This window comes from Salvia splendens, chromosome 1 (genome assembly GCF_004379255.2).
Source record: "Salvia splendens isolate huo1 chromosome 1, SspV2, whole genome shotgun sequence".
Classification (NCBI taxonomy): domain Eukaryota; kingdom Viridiplantae; phylum Streptophyta; class Magnoliopsida; order Lamiales; family Lamiaceae; genus Salvia; species Salvia splendens.
The window spans coordinates 10,248,480-10,273,037 of NC_056032.1; the positions used below are offsets into that span (position 1 = coordinate 10,248,480).

General features: G+C 42.3%; 1 protein-coding gene and 1 long non-coding RNA gene across 2 annotated transcripts; both read right to left on the bottom strand.

Annotated features, from left to right (window-relative positions):
- Nucleotides 1-8,721: 8,721 nt before the first annotated feature.
- LOC121741799 (double-stranded RNA-binding protein 2-like) lies at nucleotides 8,722-12,700 on the bottom strand. Its single transcript, XM_042134719.1, has 4 exons — nucleotides 12,331-12,700; nucleotides 11,029-11,248; nucleotides 10,012-10,669; nucleotides 8,722-9,034 (listed from the first exon to the last, which is right to left on the bottom strand). The coding sequence occupies exons 1-3, from the start codon at nucleotides 12,574-12,576 to the stop codon at nucleotides 10,035-10,037; spliced, it is 1,101 nt and encodes a 366-aa protein (XP_041990653.1). The 5' UTR covers nucleotides 12,577-12,700; the 3' UTR covers nucleotides 8,722-9,034; nucleotides 10,012-10,034.
- Nucleotides 12,701-20,925: 8,225 nt separating this feature from the next.
- On the bottom strand, nucleotides 20,926-21,787 carry LOC121803160. The gene is made up of 2 exons (XR_006050927.1): nucleotides 21,610-21,787; nucleotides 20,926-21,489 (listed from the first exon to the last, which is right to left on the bottom strand). It is a non-coding gene; the product is annotated as an uncharacterized LOC121803160 (long non-coding RNA).
- Nucleotides 21,788-24,558: the final 2,771 nt, after the last annotated feature.

The window sequence follows — 24,558 nt, forward strand, 5'->3', positions numbered from 1 at the left end:
AGGCGGTGCGCTAGGCGGTCCGCTAGGCGCTATTGCAGCGTCCGGATCGACTAGCGCACCGCCTAGCGCGAATTTTTAATTTTTTTTTCCCGAAACACTATATATACGTGACTTGTCCGTCATTTTCATTCGCACCACTTGTATTAACGAGTACTCTCTCTATCTAAATTTCTGTACAAGATCAATAACGGTAAATTGATCTCAACAACGAGCCTACTTCAGGGAGTAGCGGATCTCAAACTCCCCCGATCCCCGTGGGAGGTGGATGGAGTCAGATGCACCCGAGTCAGATGCACCCATACTACAACATGTACCCGTGGCAGCAGATGATGCCCGGGATACCAGCGGGGGGGAGTCCGCCGGGGGCGTTTCCGGCGATGTCGGGGTGTGCACCCAGTGTCCAGATGCCGGGGTGGGCACCCGGGATGCAGATGATGCCCGGGGGGTACCGACGACGCAGGGGACGCCCGCGACACAGGGGACGCCGGGGGACGTCTATCGCCCAGTTTTGATTTTTCGACTGGTTCGTCGCACACATCGACGCCAACGGAGGCTGCGCCTCCGGCCCAGTTTGACACTTTCTCCTTCGATGACTTGGGGATAGATCTTTTCGGTGTTCCGTAAATTAAATTTCGTATATTGTGTGATTGTTAAATTATTGTACTTAGGGATGCCGGGGGACGTCTATCGCCCCAGTTTAAATTATTGTACTTTTTTTAAATTATTGTACTTTTTAAAATTTTAATAGTATTATTAATATTTCCCGTATATGTCTCGTAAATTAAATTTCGTGTATTGTGTGATTGTTAATTATTTCATTTTGTATATATTTGTTAATAGTGATGTGGATATTATGTGGCTGGGCTATTGCTGAGCTATTTGCTTGTTTTGATGACGTGGCAGGAGGATTTTTAGTGTTGATGATGTAGCAGTGGCTAGGCTATGGCTGGGCTATTCCTATTGTGATAGCCTTATATAAAAGCAGGTTAAGTTAGCCTTAGCCTTAGCCTTAGCCTTAGGCCAGGAAAAAGTGAACTCACATGATTTTATATCTATGAAATTTAATACAATCATCTGGACAAAATAGGCAGCGAATCAGATAGCTCAATCTAATAATCTGAAAATCTTCAAAATGTCTATTTGTAGCTTGTGAGTTGTGAATTTCCATGAACAGAATTTTAATCAAAAGTATGTCAAATGGAAAGAAAAAATTTGACTAGTTATTGACGTAATTTGGTACATTGGTAAGTGGTATCAGTGTTGTAAACATCACATGAATTCATAACTAATGTGTTATTTCCAGCATTAATTATATTTCAAAATTCTAAAATAAGAAAACTTCCGCTATATTACTATGGTCTATGTAGGACTAGGAGTTCTACTTAACTATGTTGTGTGCCTGTCTTGGGACCGGGGGCTGATCCTCTGCCGTGCAATTTTGCACAGCGGGAGCTGCGGTTGCTCACAGAAGAATAAAAAAATTAAATTAAATAAATAAATATTATTGTATTTCCTGCTGGGCAAAATTGCACAGCACCTATAACAAGGAGGAAAGACAAATTACGCCACCCAGGGTTCGAACTCGAGAACTCCAGGATAGACGCGGTATCCAGCACCCTTTACCGCTAGGCCAAGGGGCTTGGATATGAATAAGCATACCAATACTCACAAATACAGTATACTTTTTCATATTTGTGATTGTCTGTGTTAATTTCCTAACAAGTGGTATCAGAGCCCAGGTGGCTTTCGGTTATGCCTGGATGAGCCCCGGTTAGGGTCGGGCCTTGGATGACCCAGGGGCCAGGGCTGGAACGACCCATGTTCATGTCGACTGTGTTCCCGATGTGGTCTCGGTTTGAGGGGAGGTTTATTGGGTACAAACCCATCCCATGAGTGAGGGAAGTTGGAAGATGTATATAATTCATGTCTAACCCCAAAAATAAATTCATGCGAGCTTGACCCGGACAAGATCAAACTAATGTGATCCTAACAATTAAATCCCTCAAATCTTATTTGTTGCAATTATTTTCTTGTTTGAACTTGGACAGATTTTTTTGCGCTTGCAACGTTGTACTACTGACATACTGTAAGTCTGCAACCTCATACTCCTTCATAGATTACACAAGATATTTGCTGATTTTCGATGATACATAAGATCAAACATTCAATGTGGATATTGACTTTGTGTTTCTTCAGCAGATCCGAACTAAATTAAGTAGGCGTCATGCTCAAATATCAAATGATTTCATGAACATATTATTGGAAGAAAAGGACAAAAGACCATAGTTCAGAAGTCTGGGTAATTGTCATTGAAGTACTCAAGGAAAAGTAGGGAGTGTATGAGTTGCACTTTCTGTTATGGAGTTGGGGCATAACTGGACAACTAATGAAGTGTTCAGGGACTGATGTGTAAAAGCTCAAGGTCTAATATGCAAATTCTTGTAATTTCTGTTTGATTTTTCCCTTCAAAACTTTGTATATAGAATGAGAGGAATTAGTTAGAGTCTCGGCTTCAGTGATCGAGCTGTGACTAACAAAAGTAAAAGAGAGTTCTTCATCTTGAGTTAGTTGGAATTCTTCCAGAGATTCAAAAAAGGTTCTTCGCCGTTTCTCCTTGAGTTCATAAATTCTTGGTTACTCATTTTCAATCAGCATTGCGTGTGTTGTTCTTATTCGTTCAAGTATTGATCTTGATTGTGCTCGAGATCTGAAATTGATAGCGTTGAGCTGCTGTTTACAAATTGGCGCCGTCTGTGGGAACGAGAGAAGACGACGCATTCAAGTATGCCTACCGCAAAATTCGATGTAGAGCGTTTCACCGGCGAAAATGATTTTGGCCTTTGGAGATTGAAAATGAAAGCTGTTCTGATGCAGCAAGGTGTCTGGGATTATGTCAAATCCAAGATGGACAAGAAGGAACTTCAGGGGGTGGATGCGGGGAAAGCGCAGGAGCTGGAATATAAGGCTTATAGCTCAATCGTATTATGCCTCAGTGATAGGGTTTTGAGGGAAGTCCAGAAAGAAGATGATGCCGCAGGAGTATGGGAAAAATTGGAGAAAATCTACATGGAGAAGTCGATCTCCAATAGGTTGCATCTCAAGCAAAGATTGTTCAACTTTAGATTCTCGGACTCCAAGAATCTGGCGGATCAGCTGGAAGATTTTCGAAAATGCATAGATGATCTTGAGGGTGTTGATGATCCTATGAAGGATGAAGATAAAGCGCTGATGTTGCTCAATGCTCTGCCCCCGAATTTTGAACAATTCAAGGACTCCATACTTCTAGGGAGAGATTCCAAGGTGACTTTGGAAGAAGTTTATTCTGCATTAAAATTGAAAGGAATGCAGAAATCCATCAACAAACCGATTGATCAAGCAGCTGAAAGTCTGAATGTGAAAGCAACCTCAAAGAAGCCGTTCAAGTTCAAGAAACAATCATCTGATAAGTGGAAAGCCAAAGTTTGCAAAAGATGGAGATCAAAAGGAAACAAGAAGCTGTTTCTGGTGTAAAAAACCAGGACACATCAAGCAGAATTGCTTTGCTTGGAAGAAAAAGCAAGCTGAAAATCATAAGGAAGAAGGAACTGCGGCAATCACTGAAGAAATTGAAGAAGCTAGAGCTCTAAATGTGGTCCAGAGAAGTCCTATATCCAAGTTATGGATCATGGATTCTGGCTGCAGTTTCCATATGTCCTCAAATCTTGAATGGTTCATGGATTTCAAGGAATCTGATGGCTCGGTGTTGCTGGGAGATGATCACGTTTGTGATGTTAAGGGTGTGGGGAAGATATGTTTGAGGATGGATGATGGATCTATGAGAACTCTCACTGATGTGAGGTACATCCCATCCATCAAAAGGAACCTGATATCCTTGGGGCTTCTTGAGAAGAATGACTATCGATTGACTCTTTTTGGTGGAGAGATGCTTGTTACAAAGAATGGGAAAACGATCATGAAGGCTATCAGAAACAATGTGCTCTATTATCTACAAGCTGAGGCAGTGGCTGGTTTGGCTAACTCTACTTCACAGATCATCAATTGGCATGCTAGGCTGGGCCATGTGGGAGACACTGGGCTGACACAGCTGGTAAAGCAAGGCATTATTCAGATGGATGAATCTGGGATACAGAGAGCCATTGGATCATGTGAATAGTGCATTCTTGGAAAAAGCAAGAAGCTACCATATGGAGTAGGCAAACACAACTCAACAGAGCCTCTCCAATATGTTCACAGTGACATATGGGGCCCTGCACCAGTGAATAGCATTGGAGGAGGCAGGTATTTCTTATCCTTTGTGGATGATTTTTCAAGGAAGGTTTGGATTGTGATCATGAAAGATAAATCAGAGACATTTCAAAGATTTAAAGAATGGTGCACTGAGGTTGAGTTGGAGAAAGGAAAGCCATTGAGATGTCTAAGGACTGACAATGGGCTAGAGTTCTTATCCCATGAATTTGATGAGTTCTGCAGAGCCAAGGGTGTGAAGAGACATAGAACAGTCCCACACAACCCCCAACAAAATGGGGTTGCAGAGAGGATCAATAGGACCATTCTTGAAAGAGTCAGATGCATGTTGATAGCCTCTGGAATGTCAAAGCCTTTCTGGGCTGAAGCAGCCTCCACTGCTGTTGTCCTGATCAACAAATGCCCATCAGCTGCTATTGAGAATCAAACCCCAAATAGTAGGTGGTATGGCTCTTATGGAGATTATTCCATATTAAGGCCATTTGGGTGCAGAGCATATGCCCATATTAAACAAGGAAAGTTAGAGCCAAGGGCTCTCAGATGTGTGATGATAGGCTATCAAAAGGGGGTTAAGGGCTACAGATTATGGTGTTGTGAGGAAGGAAATAAGAAGGTGGTGATCAGTAGAGATGTCATCTTTAGGGAGTCAGAGATGCCTTTCCTCAGTTCACAAGTCCAGAGAATTCAAATTGAGGTGGAGAGTCAGAAAAAAAACCTCATCAGACACATCAGACAATAGCAGATCTCCTGAACCTCAAACTGACAGCAAGACTCCAGAAAGATTGATAGCTAGAGACAGGGCCAGAAGAAATATAAAGCTGCCCTCAAGATTCAATGATTTTGATATGATGCATTATGCATTGGCTATAGCTGAGGAGATGGAGTATCATGAGCCCTCAACTTACAAAGAAGCAATAAGAAGCCCAGAGAAGGACCAGTGGCTATTGGCTATGCAAGAGGAGATAGATAGTCTGTACAAAAACCACACCTGGATCTTGGTATTAAGACCCACTGATCAGAAAACAGTAGGTTGTAAATGGATTTTTAAGAAGAAAATTGAAGCTTTCAACAACAACCAAGTCAGATTTAAGGCTAGGTTGGTAGCCAAGGGGTTTACACAGAAGGAGGGAGTGGATTATAATGAAATATTCTCCCCCGTGGTTTAACACAACTCCATTAGAGTTCTTCTTGCTATAGTTGCCCACAGAGATTGGGAATTGGAGCAACTTGATGTTAAAACCGCTTTTCTTCATGGAGAGCTTGAAGAAAAGATTTACATGGAGCAGCCTCCTGGTTTCATTCAACCAGAAAACGAAGGAATGGTGTGCTTGTTGAAGAGAAGCTTATATGGTCTCAAGCAAAGCTCAAGACAGTGGTATCTGAGATTTAATGCATTTATGCAGAAAATTGTTTTGAAAAATCCCTATATGATCATTGTGTTTATGTTAAGAGAAGGGATGGAGTTGCTGTGGCATATCTGTTGTTGTATGTGGATGATATGCTAGTCTCAGCCAAGTATAAGGAAGAGGTGGAGTTAGTGAAGGCAGATTTGAAGGCTGAATTTGATATGAAAGATCTTGGGAAGGCAAAGAAAATTCTGGGCATGGAGATCATGAGGGATAGAGATCAGAGGAAAATATGGCTGACTCAGAAAGACTACATCAAGGATGTTGTTCATAAGTTTCAAATGAACAACAGTAGACCAGTGACTATTCCCTTGAGTCAGCAGTTCAAGCTCAGCACAAGTCAGAGCCCTGAGAATGATGGACAGAGGAGACAAATGGACAAGATCCCATATGCAAATATAGTTGGGAGCATCATGTACACCATGGTGTGTACAAGACCAGACATCAGCCATGCTGTTAGTGCTGTTAGCAGGTACATGGCAGATCCTGGCCTAGATCACTGGCATGCTTTAAAATGGATACTCAGATATCTGAATGGAACTTAGAACTATGGAATTTTATTTGATGGAAGTAAGGGAGTTGAGAAGCAGCCTATCATGGGGTATTGTGATTCTGATTTTGCAACAAATATAGATACAAGGAAGTCCCAATCAGGCTACATATTTTGTTTGTTTGGTGCTGCAGTGAGTTGGAGATCAAATCTGCAATCGGTAGTGGCACTCTCAACAACCGAGGCTGAGTACATATCCATGTCTGAGGCTGTGAAAGAGAGTATTTGGCTGAAAGGCATTTGCTCTGATTTTGGTGTTGATCAAGAAGCAGTAACAGTGCTATGTGATTCAAATAGTGCTATTTGTCTATCTAAACATCAGACATTTCATGAGAGGAGCAAACATGTGGATGTCAAGCTGCATTTTGTGAGAGATGAGGTTGAAAGAGGTTCAGTGAGGATTGAGAAGGTGGCTACTGAACACAATGCAGCTGATATGCTCACAAAGGTGTTGCCCGGATTGAAGTTGAAGTATTGCATGGATCTAGTGAATCTGATCCAGCTAAAGTGAATAAAAGAGTTTGAAAGGCTCTGGTGTTTGTCCAGTTATGTCCCAAGGTGGAGATTTGTTATGGAGTTGGGGCATAACTGGACAACTAATGAAGTGTTCAGGGACTGATGTGTAAAAGCTCAGGGTCTAATATGCAAATTCTTGTAATTTCTGTTTGAATTTTCCCTTCAAAACTTTGTATATAGAATGAGAGGAATTAGTTAGAGTCTCGGCTTCAGTGATCGAGCTGTGTAACTAACAAAAGTAAAAGAGAGTTCTTCATCTTGAGTTAGTTGGAATTCTTCCAGAGATTCAAAAAAGGTTCTTCACCGTTTCTCCTTGAGTTCATAAATTCTTGGTTACTCATTTTCAATCAGCATTGCGTGTGTTGTTCTTATTCGTTCAAGTATTGATCTTGATTGTGCTCGAGATCTGAAATTGATAGCGTTGAGCTGTTGTTTACACTTTCTCACTAAATAACATAACATCGTACAACTTAACACTTCCTGGGTAGTATGCCTAAGGGTGTCCACAATGGGGGAGCCGCGGCCCGCGGCTCGGCGCGCGGCCCCCCATTGCAAAGGCCGAGAGCCGGGGCGGAGAGGCGAGAAGCGTGGCTGAGCCACGGCCGCGGCCTTCACGCGGCTGAGCCGTGTGAGCCGCGGCCCTCCCATTGCAAGCGCTGCGAATTGCGGCTGGGCCGCGGAATATAATTTTTTTTTTTTTCGAAATTTTTTTATAAATATACACTCTCATTTCCATTTTTTCACTTCATTCTACACTTCAAATCTCTTCATTTTACACTCTCAAACACTACAAAAAATGCAAGGTGGAGATGGTAATTCCCCGGGGTATGGAGACTCGGGATACGGCAACTTCCCCAATCAGACGTGGAGTCCGCACTCGCCCCAATTCCGGGTCCAGCCATCCCAGCAGAGGAACTTGGTTCGCCAACCATCGGGGTTCGGGGACTACCGACCGAATATGGACGCGATCAACAACCCATCCCAGCAATTCCAATCCTCCCAATTCCAATCCTCCCAATTCCAATACTCCCCGTCTCCTCTGTCTGAATCTGATAGATTCACATGGGAACAGTTGATGGGTACACCGGAGACCCCGACATCCGGTAGTGTGGAGATGGAGGCCCCCACCGGGGGTCGCCGAACCGGCGGTGGTGGGGGGCGAGGTGGCGGCGGTGGGAGTGGGAGGCGAGGCGGCGGCGGTGGGAGGCGAGGGCCACATTTTAGATTAAAATGTGTACGACGAAAATTTGTCTCTACTTCTCTCTTTATTAAATTATTTTTATTATCTAAATTATTAATCTACTAAAATTTAATAACATTAAATTAAATTAAAAAATAACATTAAAAAAAGCAAAAAAAAAATTTAACATTTTAGAGGGCCACATTTGGTGGCCCTTTGAATTTGCATTGACTTTTTTACATTTGCCATTACAAAGGCCACATGGGAGCCACAATTGGTGGCCTTTGAAGGCCACCATTGTGGACACTCTAATACTACTATTTTCACATGAATTATGTTGAGAGATACTCCCTCCATCTCATAATAAATGTCACACTTTTCTTTTTAATTTATGCCGCAAAAGATGTCACATTTTTATTTTTTTTAAAAGTTCTCTCTCACATGAATATAAAAATTATATTTTCTCTCTCCATTTAACACACAAAATAAAATCTCCTAAAATCTCGTGACGTCCCACAAGTGTGACATCTTTTGTGAGACGGAGGGAATATTAAACAAACAGAGTAGAATGGAAACTAAAGAGGCAAAAATTAAACTAATCATTTTGCAAAAGTTGTTTCTCACCTTAAATTTAAATGTATATAAACACCCTAATCACCATTACCAAAAATAATTTTTATTTTGATACTGCAAAATAAAAATTCTTAAAATCGAAAACAATAATAAACGTTGAATATTTTTGCAAAAACAATGCAAGTTGCAACTCAATATAGAAAGTACTGTTTGGAAGGTAGCAAAAAGAAAGGGCAAAACAAAGCACACAGTGAAGAGAACAAAGATTGAGTAGAAGATAAGCTGGTTGTTCATAGGTACAAACTACAAATACAATCAAAGGTGCATGATGTACTATTAAACAAAAGTGAATTTGAAGGGATTGACATTCTCCTCTCTCTCTCTCTCTCTCTCTGGGCCAGTGCATTTGTGCGTGCCTCCTTAATCCAAAGTGGGTCAAAGGTGAGCAGGACCGGCCCCACCAAAATATTTGTTTGGTTGGATCCATCTAATGCTCATTTACTTTGATGGGTTGGTGTCCTTGAAGTGGAAGATATGGTCCACCACACATTTTGACAAAATGCCCTGCTTCACAAAAAATAACAATCAAAATTCAAGCATAGACAGTGAACATGATCGTATATTCAAGGCATGCAACCACTTCTTTTCCCATTTTCGTGCACTCTGTCTTTTGACCATCAACTATTTCTAGTCTCTTTATAGATATCTCTTTTAAAAACAACATGCATATACTTCATACCATCATCAAAATTCATTATTTCTTTCCAACTTGCAATTTTCACACATCTTTATGCAGCTGTAGGTGAAAATCCCTTAAGAGGTAAATAGGAAACGAGTATGATATAATGGCATCTTTCAAACTTGCAATACTCGTATAGTCGTATATTTCAATCTTCAAGTAGGTAGAGAGTTGTCTCGAATTTTTGGTTGCCAAAAAAAAGGACAGGTTCAGAAATACTTGCAACAATAATGTTTCTATTCTGATTTTACGGCTGGAACAATAGATTATTTACTTTATTAGTAACAAATATAAAATTCTATTAATCTTAACTAGATTTAATGAAACCTAAAACTAAAGGAATTGAAACCAAAGTAGGACACTAATTAGATACAAGAAAAATATGCATGATGATCTCAAGCTATTGAAAACATGCAGTTGACCCAATACCAAGACCCAAGTACTGAATCTGATTACGACCTAGTATTTCCAAAGGATAATGATTACAGAAAATAGAGGTAGTCAATTTATGCTAGGAGGTTTGAACTGTTAATGAATCATGATTGGTTGATACGTATATGCTCAAGAGAGAGTAGAGATTCAACTTCATATTTACACAGTCGTCCAGCAAAACACAAACCATACTTAAACTGTATAACATCCCTAAAACCAGTCTTACTTCCAAATACTACCATTAGCTTTAGCTCGGGCGGGACAAAAAATATCATGCCAAATAAAAAGAGTGAGAAAGCAAGAGTTCACCTACTGCAGACAGAAGGGTAACCAAAAAAGACCAACACAGAAATGTTGCATTTCTGCATACCTGTGTCGTGTCTACACGTGGAGTCAAATCTCGAGTTGCTCCAAGCATTTTATGGCAGTAGATTCATCAACATCACAAGTTCTGTCAGCTTCAGCAGCTGAGACAGATGGTGGTTTAAGGGCTGAGGAAACAGGAACGGCCTGCCTTATACGTACTGGTGGGACTACTCCACTTGGTCGGCAATGCATCACCTGGGCAGCAGGTGGTGGAAGTGGTGGTGCTGAGAAAACTGGCACTGATGTTCTCATTGTAACTGGCGGAGCAATCCCATGGTAAGGTGTCCTGTATTGGTTGACAGGAATGTAAGGAGCTGCCCCAATAGTAGGATACCTCTGAGTATGTGTAGTCCCAACTTCTGGTGATGGAGGACGGGGAGGTATTGTGTTGTTTATGATAGACGATGGCCTGCTCCGAGAAGCAGTTTTCTGGCAGAATAAAGGGAGGATTTTGGATGCGGACATTGGAGGGCGCTGTGGACTAGAGGGACGAGGAGTTGGAACTGAATTGTTTTGTAGAAATGGTACTGTGATGTTCCTTGAGTTAGCCACGCCTATCCTTTCCTTCATCCGGTAGTTCTGCAAGGCCCTTGCTATTTTTATCTGTTCCTGTTCCTCATTATTTTCGTGTTCAAGTGAAGAACCTGCATCTTTCTGTGCCACTGCCCAATAAAAAAAATGAAAACGTGTAAAATGTCTTGAACCCTTTGAAATAGACAACAAAACACCTCGCTTGCAGTACAAGGAGGACACAAAAGAATCAAGTTCCCGGGCCTATTAGACAGCATTTGAATCTATATTGCAAAATGGCCTTTCATCTCATATATTCTATCATATATTCTGGCATTTCTGCCATGGTGCATCATATGTGCATTGTGAGTCCGTGACACTGACATGTGGTGGTGTAAACTGTAGGGATTTGGATGTAAAACTACACAAAAAAGTTGTCTGTGCTGTTTCTGGAGTCAGCATGAACAATGTACTACAACATTTCTCCACTACTCCTAAGTATAGAACTTACATTGTTTTAAAGACAGCCAAGCTGCAAGTGCAGCATTCTTCTCCGCTTGCTTTTTATTCTTAGCAGGTTCTCCCTGAAACGTGATTCCTGCCAATTCCACGATTCCCGTGAAGACGGGTAGATGTCCTAAACCAGATCGACAAATTGTGTAGCGAGGCAATGGAGATCCAACTCTCTGCGCAATCTCTTGCAGGAGGTTCTTATAAACCCCTGTTTCATCCTAAGCATAAGAACAACAGAGAGAAATTTTAGCAAGGTTTCACAAATTTGAAAACAAGGATCAAGAATCCTATGATATCATGTACATATAATCTCAGATATTCAACAACCAAACTCCTTTTCTTTATGAGTTCCACATACCTAAGAAAACCTGCACATCCTTGTTGAAACTGTCATATAAACCAAAACCAACTGCATATAAGGAATGCTTGTGTTGTGTATGCTACTTATGCCTATTCATACGATCAGGACAAGATATACAGCTTCTAACTGCATTATTACTGCGCTATCAATGCTTATTCATTACAAGATAAACTTTCATGTGATCTGGAAGAAGTAATCTCTATCATCACGCTACAAGTAATTTTTTATCCTCACACCCCGCAAATTTTTACCACAACCTATACTAATAATAATCTACAACCCAGGCATTGCATGGTTACATTACATAGATTCATTACCACAGTCAACGATTTTCAGCTATGCATTGCAACCATGACTTTTCAAAATTTCATGTCAAAAGTCAACAATCCTTATTTTATAGCAACCTAATTACTGTTTTTAATGAAGATTAGGTGAGTCCCCTGTATTTTCAATGTTTTCATACTTAATCCGACCTTATTAATGATAAAAATGTACACACACAAACAGGCGCAGAAGAAAATTAGTCGTGCCCCAATAACTAACTAGTGCATTAAAGAAAGTGAAAACGGCATTCATGCCTTCTCTCACATGGTGTTGACTGGTTCCACCTCAATTTGAATAGGCGTGAAGTATTTGATGATTAAAAATGCACCGAAAGAAGTTACTAGAATTCTCGATTAATGGAAAAAGCTGCAAACTAAAAGGTGAAGTCAAGGTCACGGGACAGAATCCATGGCTCCTAATTTTGTTTGTTAATGTTAAACATAATTTCAGTCAAGTACCAAATTGGCCGGAGACTCAACGGAACTAATCACGATAAACGCGCGCAGCAAAAAATAGTAATTAATTTTAGCGCCTTAAATCTGAGAGGTAAACTAATCGAGTAAATGGTGGAGGTGAAAGATCTAACAGAAATGAAGGGATGGAGAGGGAACGTACGAGGATGCGGGCGGCGAGGGAATGGGAGGGGCCGCGGGAGGAGAGGGAGGTGAGGGCGGCCTCGGCGGCGGCGTGCTCGGCGAGGCGGAGGTTGGAGCAGAAGTGGGGGCTCTCGAAGGTATCGCCGTTGAAGTTGACGACAGCCTTGAAGCGCGGCGCATGGTCGGGGCCCTCTCTTATGCAGGTGTAGGATGGAAGGCTGAAGCAACTCCTCTGCGCCAGCTCCTGTAGCTGGTTCTTGTACATGTTTTAGACGAAACGGATCAACTTTGTTTTGTTTTGTTGCAGAAAAAGAAAAGAAATGGTGGCGTTTTATGGAGGAAGACGCGACGCGACGCTCTGATATGCGTAGCAGTTTTAAGCAAAAGTTTTGGCTTTTTGAGTTTTATATGCGTCCATATGCTCTTTGTAGTTTTGCGGTTTCCCATTTCGTCACTTAGTATTTTTTTAAAAATATTACTCCTTTCATCCCATCAATTGGTGATGCATTTTGTTCAACACTAATATTAATTTGTTAAATTAAAAAAGAATAAAATATAGTATAAGATTATAATTTTTTAAAATATGTTAATTTAACTATAGCATTCTATAATAAATATGTGTACATTGTTTTATTTTTCATTTTTTATAAGGTAATAATTATTGAATGTGGAGGAGGTAAGACCATCTGCAACGCTCTCTTATCCGTCTCTTAACCGTCACATCCCTTAACTATTCATTCAATTTCATTTTTTATTTTTATTTCCAACAAATTCAATTAATAAAAACACACTTCATTAAATAAAATAAAATTACAACTTAAAATTCTTAAAAATTAAAAAAAAAACATAATTAAAAATCCTAAAAAATTTTAAAATACATAATTTAATTTCTTCCGCTCACTCTCTCTAAATTCAAAATCTCAAAGCGCAAAGAAGCAAAAGAAAGATCATGTGCGTCTACCGGTTGCCAAATTTTCCCCAAATGTGCTCCATTAGATCATCTTGGAGTTGGGCGTGGGCGTGGGCGGTAGAATCACGTGTCCTTGCCCGAATAGATAACCGATCTTGCAAAGACGGATGCACTCCACTGCGAGCCGGACTACTTGCGGTAGAGCTTCCGGAGGTTTCTAGGTCGAACCAATTTCCCGCCTCGGGTCCTTCGTCGGCGACAATCATGATGTTGACCATACTCTGCATGAACCACGTACGAGCCGAGGCTTTGATAATGTTGAAGCGCGTTTGGAGAACCCCGAACGCCCTCTCCACATCCTTGCGAGCAGCCTCCTGCTTCTGCGCAAAAAGAGTCTGCTTTTCTTTCACCGGCCTGTTGAACGTCTTCACGAAGGTTGGCCACTTCTGGTAGATGCCGTCGGCAAGATAGTACCCCATTTTATACCGCCGGTTGTTAGCGATGAAGTTGATGGTCGGCGCTTTACCATCCCAAACTTCGGCGAAGAGGTCGAATTGGTTGAGCACGTTGACGTCGTTGTTCGATCCGGGGACCCCGAAGTATGCATGCCAAATCCATAGCCGGTAGTCGGCAACGGCCTCGAGTATAACGGTGGGGTGGGTGCCTTTGTGGCCTCTCTTGTATGACCCCCTCCACGCCACATGGCAATTCTTCCATTGCCAATGCATGCAATCGACGCTGCCAAGCATCCCAGGGAATCCGTGCACTTCTTCGTGAAGGTGGAGCAGAAAGTGACAATATGTCGTGCTTGGCTTCCGGAGAAATTCGTCGGTGAAGGCTGCCCGGACGCCTTTGCAGAATTGCATCAAGCACATTCTCCCAGTGCTTTCTCCAATGTGGAGGTATTCGTCGAACAAATCCGCCATTTGTTCAGTCGCAAGCTGACGGATTGTTGCAGTACATTTCTGCAGCGTCCTGTGGCTGGGACAACCGACGGCGTCGAACCCTTCTTTGAAGAACTCTTCCCGGGCTGCCAATGTATTTGCGATGTGGAGAAATAGCGGTCGCCGCATGCGGAAACGGCGACGAAAGTAGGTATCTCCCCATACCGAGTTATCACAGAAGTAGTCGCGTACTAACCTTGCGGCGGCTTCCTCCCGGTTATGATGGATGTAAGTCCGGGATCGTCTTTGGGGCGACGCGACTTCCTCCGCCTCCCTACGTCGATCTTCTTCAAGTGATTCTTCCATTATTCGACGCATTTGCTCAAATGGATCCATGAATAGATTAACTTTGGTAGAAGAATAAAAGAGATGATTTGAGAAGAATAGATTGCGTTTGTGGGTGTGAAAGAGGAGTATTTATAGAATAGAAAAAGAAAAAAAAGTAAAAAAAAAATTGAAAATTACCGTTGAACGGTCATATGACCGTTTTAATTTTTTTTTTATTAAATTTGAATTTTTTTTAAAAAAAATAATTTATTGCGTCAGCGTGACGACGCCCACTCGCGGGCCGGCTAGTGGGCGTCACGCATGGCGCCGGAGCGCGCCACGTTGCGCGAGCGCGTGGCGAGACAGCTCGCGCGCCGTCTCGGCGGACTAAGGACGAGACGGGACGCTGCAACGCGTCCCGCGGCCGTCTCGTCTCGGAGGGACGAGATAAGGAACACCCGCGAGACGCGTTGCGGGTGCCCTAAGGCCATCCGCAATGGGCGGACGATGGCACGCCCGATGACGCGCATCGTCCGCGCCATTCATCGTCCGCCCCCACTGTGGGTGTGTGGCATAGGCCGCGGACGATAGTCGCGGCCTATGCTTCGGGCGCGACTTAAACCGCGGACGATGGCCATCGTCCGCCCCATTGTGAAGGCCGCGGACGATGGCACGCGGTTTCTCCGTGCATTACTCGGTGAGTTGCGTAGGAAGTTGGGAATTGACTCGACTTAGTTTTTTTCTTTTTTTAGTTGAATGGTGTAATTTTTTTTATTATTAAAACTTCACAGCTTGTTATTTAGTCGTTTTTTTACTCGTTACGTGTTATTTGAAAACAGTTAAATTAATTAAACAAAACAACAAAATGATGATGTGGCGCGTCATAGGGCGCGTCTTAGGGCGCCCCACTGCAGGTAGAGAAGGAGGAGGATAAAAATGCTGACGTGGCGCGCCATAGGGCGCGCCTTAGGGTGCTCTTTAGAGCGCCCCACTGCCTAATGGTCTAATAGAGTCAACTGTATGTGGGCTGGAGATTCTCTGCATTTCTGAAGCCTTTTTCTGCCCCTCGTCTCTTGATTTTCTCAAAATTATTTCACTTTTTGTAATCTTCTGTCTTTTTTCAAAATTCCAAATTTATATACCACTATTCACTTTCCCTTTTTTTATTGTTAATTTAATGCTGCATGCTATTATCAATAGAGCATGTGGTAGCAAATATGACAATGCTGCATGTAATATTATCATATATGGATGATTTTGCTATTTGCACGTAGTTTATACTTTATACCGTGATTGAACCATCATCTCACACAATAATTTTTTTTCTTTTTTCTTTTATCTCTATATTATTACCATTATTTTAACGATATAAATATGTCATCTGAAAAAAATAGAGTTTTAATTCAATATAATGCTTAGAGAACGACAGTTGCACTTTGTTAGTCCACTAAGTATTATAAAGAGGAAATGAGTATGACTTATAATTAAGTTATTGAAGGGATGTAATGATAGCATATTACATTTGAGGACTCAATTATTACCTAATATAGAGTTTAGTATGGATTAAAATATCAAAGATTCAGTTTGTAACGTGGTGGTTCAAACACTTCTGATCAATCGAGTTGGAAGACTGCAATTACCTTATGATCACGTCAATGTAACGCTTCGTTGCATGGCATCAGAGAGTGAGGAAATGCTACCCCATAAACAATCCAGTGTCCATCATTGCTGGTTCTTCAAATTTGTAATAATATCCGCTCATTTACTAATGTTTAATACTGCAAGTCAGATATAACGGCAATATTAATATACTACTCAACTAGTTTATATTGTACTACTAGCTAGTACTTTGAAATACGACATTAGCAATGGGGCGCTTTATAGGACGCGCTATGCATCGTCACATCATCATTTTATCATCCTACCCTTCTACCTGCAGTGGGGCGCCTATAAGCCGCTCTAAAGGCCGCCCTATAGGTTTCACTATTATTTTGTTAATTAATTTAAATGTTTTTAAATATGTCAATGCAAAATAATAAAAAAAACACAACGATTAATTAAAAATAACAAATCCTACATTGATTAAAAAAAGTTACACGAGTTAGAAATGAAAAAAAAGTTGACTACTCTACAAAAGTCCCAACTTGCGGCGCAACTCATCGATCATCCCCTGTAGGTATTCGGCTTTGGCCGGATCCTGACACTGCACAAGGGCGTTGTGCGTGTCCAACAACGTCCTCCGGTTGGCGGCCGTTGCCAACTCCGCGTAGGCAAGTGACGTCGGGGTCGGGGTCGGGGTCGGGATCGGCGATGAGGAGGATGTCGCATTCGCCTTCCCCTTGTTCTTCGCAGCCTTGACGCCAACGGGACGCCGGGAGAACACCGATGTGCCGGAACTCTCTTTCTCCTTATACATCGTCCGGTTGAGGTCCACCGGATATGCGCCGCTTTCGCTGCTCGTGTAAGCACCGGCTTCGGTGGTCCTCGTCCTCTTTGGCGCAGCTGATGGCAGAATCCAGCCTTGAAACTTCTGCTTGTCCTTCAAGAGCACCCAAATGTTGAAATGCTTGAAGTCGTTGTACAATGACTGGTACGACAACAGCGCTCTATCGCGCACATCGCTCAAACTCTCGCCGCTTCCCTGCTCCCTCAAGCACTTTTCGTACTCTGCCGAGAACAGGTTAACTTGCTTCTTCACCTGATCCCAGTGCTTGCGGAGCTGCTCCCTATGGCGCTTGTACGCGTTCGGCGGCTTCGCCTCATTGTATCGCTCGGCGATGCGCTCCCAGTACGCAACTTCCTTTTGGTTGTTCGCAAATACCGGGTCCTCCGAAATATCCACCCAACACCTCGCCAAGACGAGGATTTCATCAGGTTGGTAGTTCGTCCTCCCGGGGGCGTACTCTTCATTCATTTCCGGAGGTGGCAACTTGTACGCCCGGTGCCGGTTCCGCTTCTTTCTGGCGGGGACGGCGGCGGGGCGGGTTGGAGACGGCTCCATGTCGGACAGACCGTACGAATCCGTACTGAATTCGGGATCGTACTGCGTGTTGGAGTCGAAGGGTCGATATTCGTCATGGTCTGTACCCGACCAACGTGCACCACCCCCAAACATCGGACTATTCGGACTTGGGTATTCACCGGAATCCATTTAATAGTGTAATTTGAGAGTGGAAATGTGAACGAAAATGTTAAAAATGTGAATGTGGGGTAGGAGGTATTTATATAAAAATAATTTTTGAATTAAAAAAAACGCGTTGCATCGTCCGCGTCGCCCACAGTGGGCGGACGATGGCGCGGACGATGCCCTATCGTCAGCGTATCGTTCGCGGACAATCTATAGGGCGCGGATGATGCATCAAGCATCGTCCGCACACCCACAGTGGTGGACGATGGCGCGCCCGAGGCATCGGGCGGCCTATTGTCCGCCCCATTGCGGATGCTCTTATGATTCCAATTTGACCTCCAATAAAATTAAACAACGTGGAAAATAATAAGCGATCTGGTCTCGGTAATAATGTTGTGAAGCAAACATGATTAGATTTAGAGTGGAGGCAAAAAAAAGCAAAACCGAATATTTTGAAATTCCCATTTAGAATTAAGGGGGCGCAAAAGTAAAACCGTAAGTTGGAACAAGTCAATTTACAAATTCAGTGGGGAGCAGGATATGAGATTATAATTATGCCCGCGTTTAATAATCTTTGACTTTTCAAATTCCTTATATGCCCCTGCTATTATTATTATTAATGCAAAAGGTAACATCCCAAATAAACACCCTTGTACTTTGGGTCAATGTATAGCGATGGTCAATGGACAATATGATTAACAATATTTTACTCCTTGTTATTTTGTTGTAATTAAGTTATGCTTTTTTATTAAGTTTACATTTCTTTATTTAGTTTTAAAATTGTGTTTTTTAATTTAGACTTCCAGAAATGAAAACTGAGCCTAATATACTACTCCTACCCAGATTTATGATTGTTATCCATTTGCCCTTGTTTTTGGTATGTAAAAAGATAATCGAATTTTTTTATTCTTATTCGAATTCTTTTCGGTATTTTGTGATTCCTAATAAATGAATAAACACTTCTCTGTATGAATGGGGCAATAAAGATTGAGAAATAAAAGGCTTTTGAGTAGAGTTGAAGAAGATTTCAGAGTGAAGCCCAGAGTAAGGAGTACTGAATATTACGTTTGGTTTAATGGGCTACAAACCCAAATCAAACCCCAGTTCATGATTTTGCAAAGTTGGGTATTGATGTATTTAACCAAACTACACACGTTACACTAAAAAGTAGTAGTACTAGTAAATGAAGATTCGTTTCCTTACCATTCCAAAAATTATGCTCCCTCCGTCCCATAAAATTATGCATTCTTTTCTTTTTAGTCCGTCCAATAAGAATATACACTTTTCAATTTTGATAACTTTTTCCTCTCTAATGATATGAGATCCATTTCCACTAAAAATACTTTAATTACTTTTTCTCTTTATCTCTTAAATTTGCATTAAAATTAATCCAAAGTGCATATTCTTTGGGGACGGAGAGAGTATTATTTTTTACTTCTTCAATTAATTTAAAATGTGTTATAGCACCATACGTATTAAATTTATAGTAGGCGGTATTCATCATGTGCCATAATATAAATGTTTAACTAACCTACATACCTGAATTCGGTCAATATTTCCATGAGGCCAAATTTGAATTCAAAATTTCAGTTCTGCTGTTGCACACAAATTATATGAAAAATGTCCAACAGACATTAGAGCATCCACAACGGTGGCGGAAGAGCAGGCGTCCGTCCGCGCCGCTGGCACGGTGGTGTCTCGCCGCCGCTGCGCTCGCGCCGCGCCAGCGAGCATGACACTTTTTAAAATCAGTTTTAAATTAAAAAACCAATAAAAATTAAAAAAAAATTCACTTCCCAAAAAAAATATATCCGTTTATTACCGTTTTTTATACCTTTTTAATTTTTTTTAATTTTTTTCCCACAAAAATACACACTTTCATCTATAAATACCCTCACTTTCACACCAAAAAATTCACATCAAACTACACAATTCTCATCTTCATTCTCCAATATCCATTCTCATCTTCATTCTCCCATATCCATTTTCATCTTCATTCTCTCATACCCCACAACATAACAATGTCTGGCCAAGGCGATGACCACCCTCCCTCTCACGGTTGGAACCCCGAATGGTGTGGTGGACAACCGTTTCCTAGTCCGAAAACGGAATATTCGGCCCCTCCTCAAACCCAAGATTCGGCCGTTCCGGGTGGCTACCGGCCATACCCTATCGACGACCAAGGTGTCTCCCAAGGGCGATACGGGTGGACACCGGAGCCTAGGCCTACCGCCCCCTCCCAAACTCCGCCGGCTCCTACTCGTAGCGGTGTCCGGACACCGTACACTCCGGCGGAGATGGATAAATTGTTCAAGGCGTACTTCGAAATCTCCGAAGATGCGGCGGTTGGCACGAACCAATCCGGAGATCACTTTTGGTAGCGCGTCTCTCGCCGGTACAATGCAAACCGGCCGCCGGGAACGATCGAGCGCAACGAGAGTATGGTGCGCAACTGCATCGGCCGAGCCAACGAAGAAATTGGCAAGTTCAATGGCTATTTCCTCCAGGAGACGCGGAATGCCGGGAGCGGCCGGAGCGAGGTCGACATCATCACTGCCGCGCTGAGCACCTACCAATCCATGAACGGCAAGTCGTTCAAGTACCTCAACGTTTGGCAGGAAACGCGGTTCCACCCAAAGTATATGGGAGGCATAACATCCTCCTCTAGCGGCTCCTCCAAACGGTCAAGGTCGGTATCCCTATCCGACGCCGGCTCCGAAGAAGTGGCTAGCCAAGTCGCCGGAGCTAACTTGGGTAGCCCCGACGCCGACCGCAAGGAAGGAAGAAGGCGGCTGCCGACCGCCGTCGCGCCGCGACTCCATCTGCCCCCGCTCCCGAACCCGCTCCCTATGTGCCATTTCCACCCCCGAACAACTCGCTGTGGATGCTCTTTCACCAACTCAATATGACCGATATGTCAACTATGACCCCAGGCAACTTCAAACGCACGAGACCATGATATTGGGTCTCCAAAAACAATTGGGGTTAGTGCCGCCGGATGAGTAGTCTTCCTCGGGTAATATTAGCCAATAATTATGTAATTTTTAATTTTTAGGAGTTTAATTATGTAATTTTTAATTTTTAGTATTTTAATTATGTAATTTTTAATTTTTAGGATTTTAATTATATCTTTTTTATTTTATTTGTAATTTGTAATATTTATTGTGGTTTTTTAATGAATTTTAGTATTATAGAAATATTTTTGTTTAATTGAATTTTAAATTAATTGTGCTCGTCCTTGCGGAAGAACACAGCTGTGGGTGTTGTGCTCTTGCCAGAGAGCAGACAGAAAAAGTGGGGCCGGGCCCATAACCATGCCGCTGACAAGAGCACGGTTGTGGATGCTCTTAAGTAGCAACAAAGTCATATAGAAAAGCATTCCCTCAATTTAAAAGAAGAAAAACGAAAACGATACTACAAAAAAAAAGGGAAACTGATTAGAGAGCAGCAGAAAAAATCGCTGCTAACTAATGGGGTGGATGAAAAATAATTTGAAATGAATTAATCCTGAAACCCGACTTTAAGCTAAATCGCGTTTCTAACCCTGTTGAGGTCTCTGCCCTTGAGCCCTTCCTGCACGGAGGAGGCGATTCTACTCCTCGCCACAAACTCGTGCGGCGGAACACGATCGCCGTTCTCCGCCGCCACGTCAAATTCTTCTTCATCGCTGTCTCTCCGGCGGTTGCCTCTGTACTCATCCTTCAGGAAGCAGACCCGGTCGCCGATCGCCTCGCCTTCCTGGATAATTTGGAACTCTGCTTGCGAAATTCTGGCGACTGCAAGTGGCCGTGGGAGTTCCAAACCTCCGATTCGTCGAGCTCGAAGATCATGGAGTTGTTAGTTGTTTCCCGAAAGGTGGGGAGAAATCTGTAGTTTGCTCGCGGGAAGTAGCTCTTAGGCGCCGCCATTGAATCGATCGGAATTCTGCCGCTGGAAAACAAATCGGGATTTTGTTAGTACTTTGACCTTTGTATGTTAATTTGGTGCTTCAAAACTGGAATTTTGATATGCTTTATAATGGGGCGAAATGGATAAGGTTTATAAAACTACCTATTGAGAGTCTATTGGCCATGGATCCTCTGCTGTGTTAAAAAACACAGCAGAGGCTGCTGTGGTTGAAACGCAGGGCAATGCTCATGAAACGCATCCAATCTTACAAACTAAATTCTTTTTTTAATTTACTGTGGGCGGTGGGGCCATATACAGCCTTTGGCAAAATAGATATACATGTACACGTACTCCATGCTATATACTTTCCTCTTTTTCTAGTTATAATGCAAAATATTCTTTTTATTTTACATATTTCTTTTATTTAAATACTAAATTATTATATATGTATATTAAAATATTATATATGCATATTAAAATACTTATAAATTGTAACTATGATGGAATACATATTTGTATATTTCATTTTTATATATTAAATACTTACTAAAAATATAATGAAATTAAATATTTGTATAAATTGATGTCAACGAATCATGGAGTGAGAATATCAAATAGGAACATCTCCAAATAAAATTAAAAATTTTATTTGAAATATGAAAGAATAAAATATTTTTTAAATGAAATATACAAATAATTAATTTATATATTTATAAATGAAATACACAACCAGTCGAAAAACCCTAATTACACTTAACACAACAATTAATTTCAAGAAGATGAAGGGGATTAGGGTTCGTAGAGAGAGAGAGAGATAAGGGACAATGTTTTGGACTGTATTCCAGAGAGAAGGACACAACCGATTAGGGTTTGATATGGGGTGGTGGAGGTGGCGTGGTAGAGGCGACGGGCGATAAGGAGACGATGGCGGCGGCACAGTGGAGGCGGCGAGGGATGAGCATCCGCATCGCCATCTCGATGTTGGCTCGGACTCGTCTCGGCGAGACGAGCCAGCATCGAGATAGCGATGCAGCCCTCCCGTCGCGTCTCGTGTCCCTCTGAGACGAGAAAGCTGGCAAACTCTGGCGCGAGGCGTGACGCCCACTCGCCGACCAGTGAGGGGGGCGTCGTCATGCTGACGCAATAAATAATTTTTTTATAAAAAAAATCAATTTTTTGAAAATTTTTTTTAAAAATTAAAATTTTAAAATGGTAATATTACCGTTTGAATTTAATTTTAATTTTTTTATTTTTTATTCTATAAATACTCTCATTACCTCTTTCATTTTATACACAAACACACTATCTCTCATATTTTTTTCTTCTCACCACTATCATATCATCTCTCTTTCCTTTCCAATTTCTGCAAAAATGTCCGGTGACGGAAACTCCGGCGGCGAGGGCGGCTACGACTTGAACGAGTTTATCGACTGGGGGCATGTACAATGTTTTAGGTGCTTTCGGTTCGTCGCCAGGGACACCCAAGCCTCGTCGACGTCGGCGTACCAAACACTATATTTTCCAGTTGATGCATAGTATCGTCTCTCTGCCCCGAGGTATGGGCAAACGCAGGGATTATCCCAAATTAGGGAGAATATTCTGGAGGAACACACTCCGGAAAACCTTCCAACCGGAGCTAGAAGAGGAGGAGGCGGAGGAGGACGAGCCAAAAGAGGAGGAGGACGAGGCAGTGGAGGACGTAGGCCGTCATCCATACAGCTCCGCGGAGACGATGGCTCTGTTCGACGCTTGGATCAGCACGTCGTACGATCCCATCGTCGGGAATTAACAAACTCGCAAGTGTTTTTGGGATAAGGTCACCGACGTATACAACGAGCAAAAGCCGAAGGGGACCTTCCGCCGTAACATGAAGATGCTTCGTAGTCATTTTGAGCGAGCCGACAAAGATATCAAAATATTTTTGTTGGATCTACAAGCATGAAGCGGAGAATTACCAAAGCGGAGCCAGTGAAGCCGACATTCTGAGAGCAGCTTTGCGAGTCTTTAAATCAGACACCAAAAAAGATTTCAAACATCCCGATGTTTGGCAGTCGGCCAAAGAGCTTGATAGGTGGGCTGGCGGTGTCCAGTCCAGCACGGGCTCGAGCTTGAAACGCACGAAGCACACGGCGGGTGGCCGATACTCGTTTAGTGAGGGCGGGGAAGGCAACGCCTCACAAGAGGTTGAGTTTCCGACATCCGATGCAGGGGTTCCTCCGGTACACGACGTCGGCCGAAAGGGAACAAGGCTTCGAAGGCGGCTAGAGCCCGCGCAGGGAGGGACCGAGGCGAATCAAGCCAGGCTGGCTCCCTAGGGCCCCGCCCTCCCTAATGTCCATGTATTTCACCGCCACGATGGCTGACACTTCCCGCATGAAGTCTAACCAATATCAAGCCCATCTTGCCGGCATTGCGTATCTGGCAAGACAACTTGGTATTCCGCCTCAAACGGGTGCACCGCCACCGCCTTCGAGGGATGATTCGACGGCGGAGTAGTTTTTATAATTTAAGTGTGCAATTTTTAATTTCTAGTATTTTAAATTATGTCTTATTTAATTTTTTTTAAGATTTTAATTATGTTTTTTTTAGGATTTTAAATTATAATTTTCTTTTATTTAATGAAGTGTGTTTTTATTAATTGAATTTGTTGGAAATAAAAAAAAAAGAAATTGAATGAATAGTTAAGGGATGGGATGGTTAAGAGATGGAAGGTTGCAGGTATTGTCTCTTAGTTAAGAGATGAGGTAAAAAGTGTAGTAGGGTCCATGAATAGTTAAGAGATGAGAATGTATTGAGACATGAATGTGGATGGCCTTAGGTTTGCCGAGAGAGAGAGAGAGAGAGAATTCTCGTAAATGAGGGTAGAGACAAGGGGTTGGGGTGGAAATTAGGGAATCAATTTGGGGGGGTTTTTAATGGCATTTGAAATTTAAGTGAATAAGTAGGGTAATTAGGCCATCCACAACGCTGACATTATACCGTCTCTTAAAACACTATTTGCGGGCCCCACTGTACTTTTTTACTCCATCCCTTAACTAAGGGACAGAACCTGCAACCCTCCGTCCCATAAATTACTATTCATCCAATTTCTTTTTTTTATTCCAACAAATT

Excerpts from the sequence above, each read along its gene's own strand:
- LOC121741799 (XM_042134719.1), bottom strand. The coding sequence starts at position 12,576 with ATGTACAAGAACCAGCTACAGGAGCTGGCGCAGAGGAGTTGCTTCAGC. Across the intron at positions 11,249-12,330 it reads CCCTCGCCGCCCGCATCCTC|GATGAAACAGGGGTTTATAA; the intron begins GTACGTTCCCTC and ends TCTTATGCTTAG. Across the intron at positions 10,670-11,028 it reads TTGGCTGTCTTTAAAACAAT|TGGCACAGAAAGATGCAGGT; the intron begins GTAAGTTCTATA and ends TTTATTGGGCAG.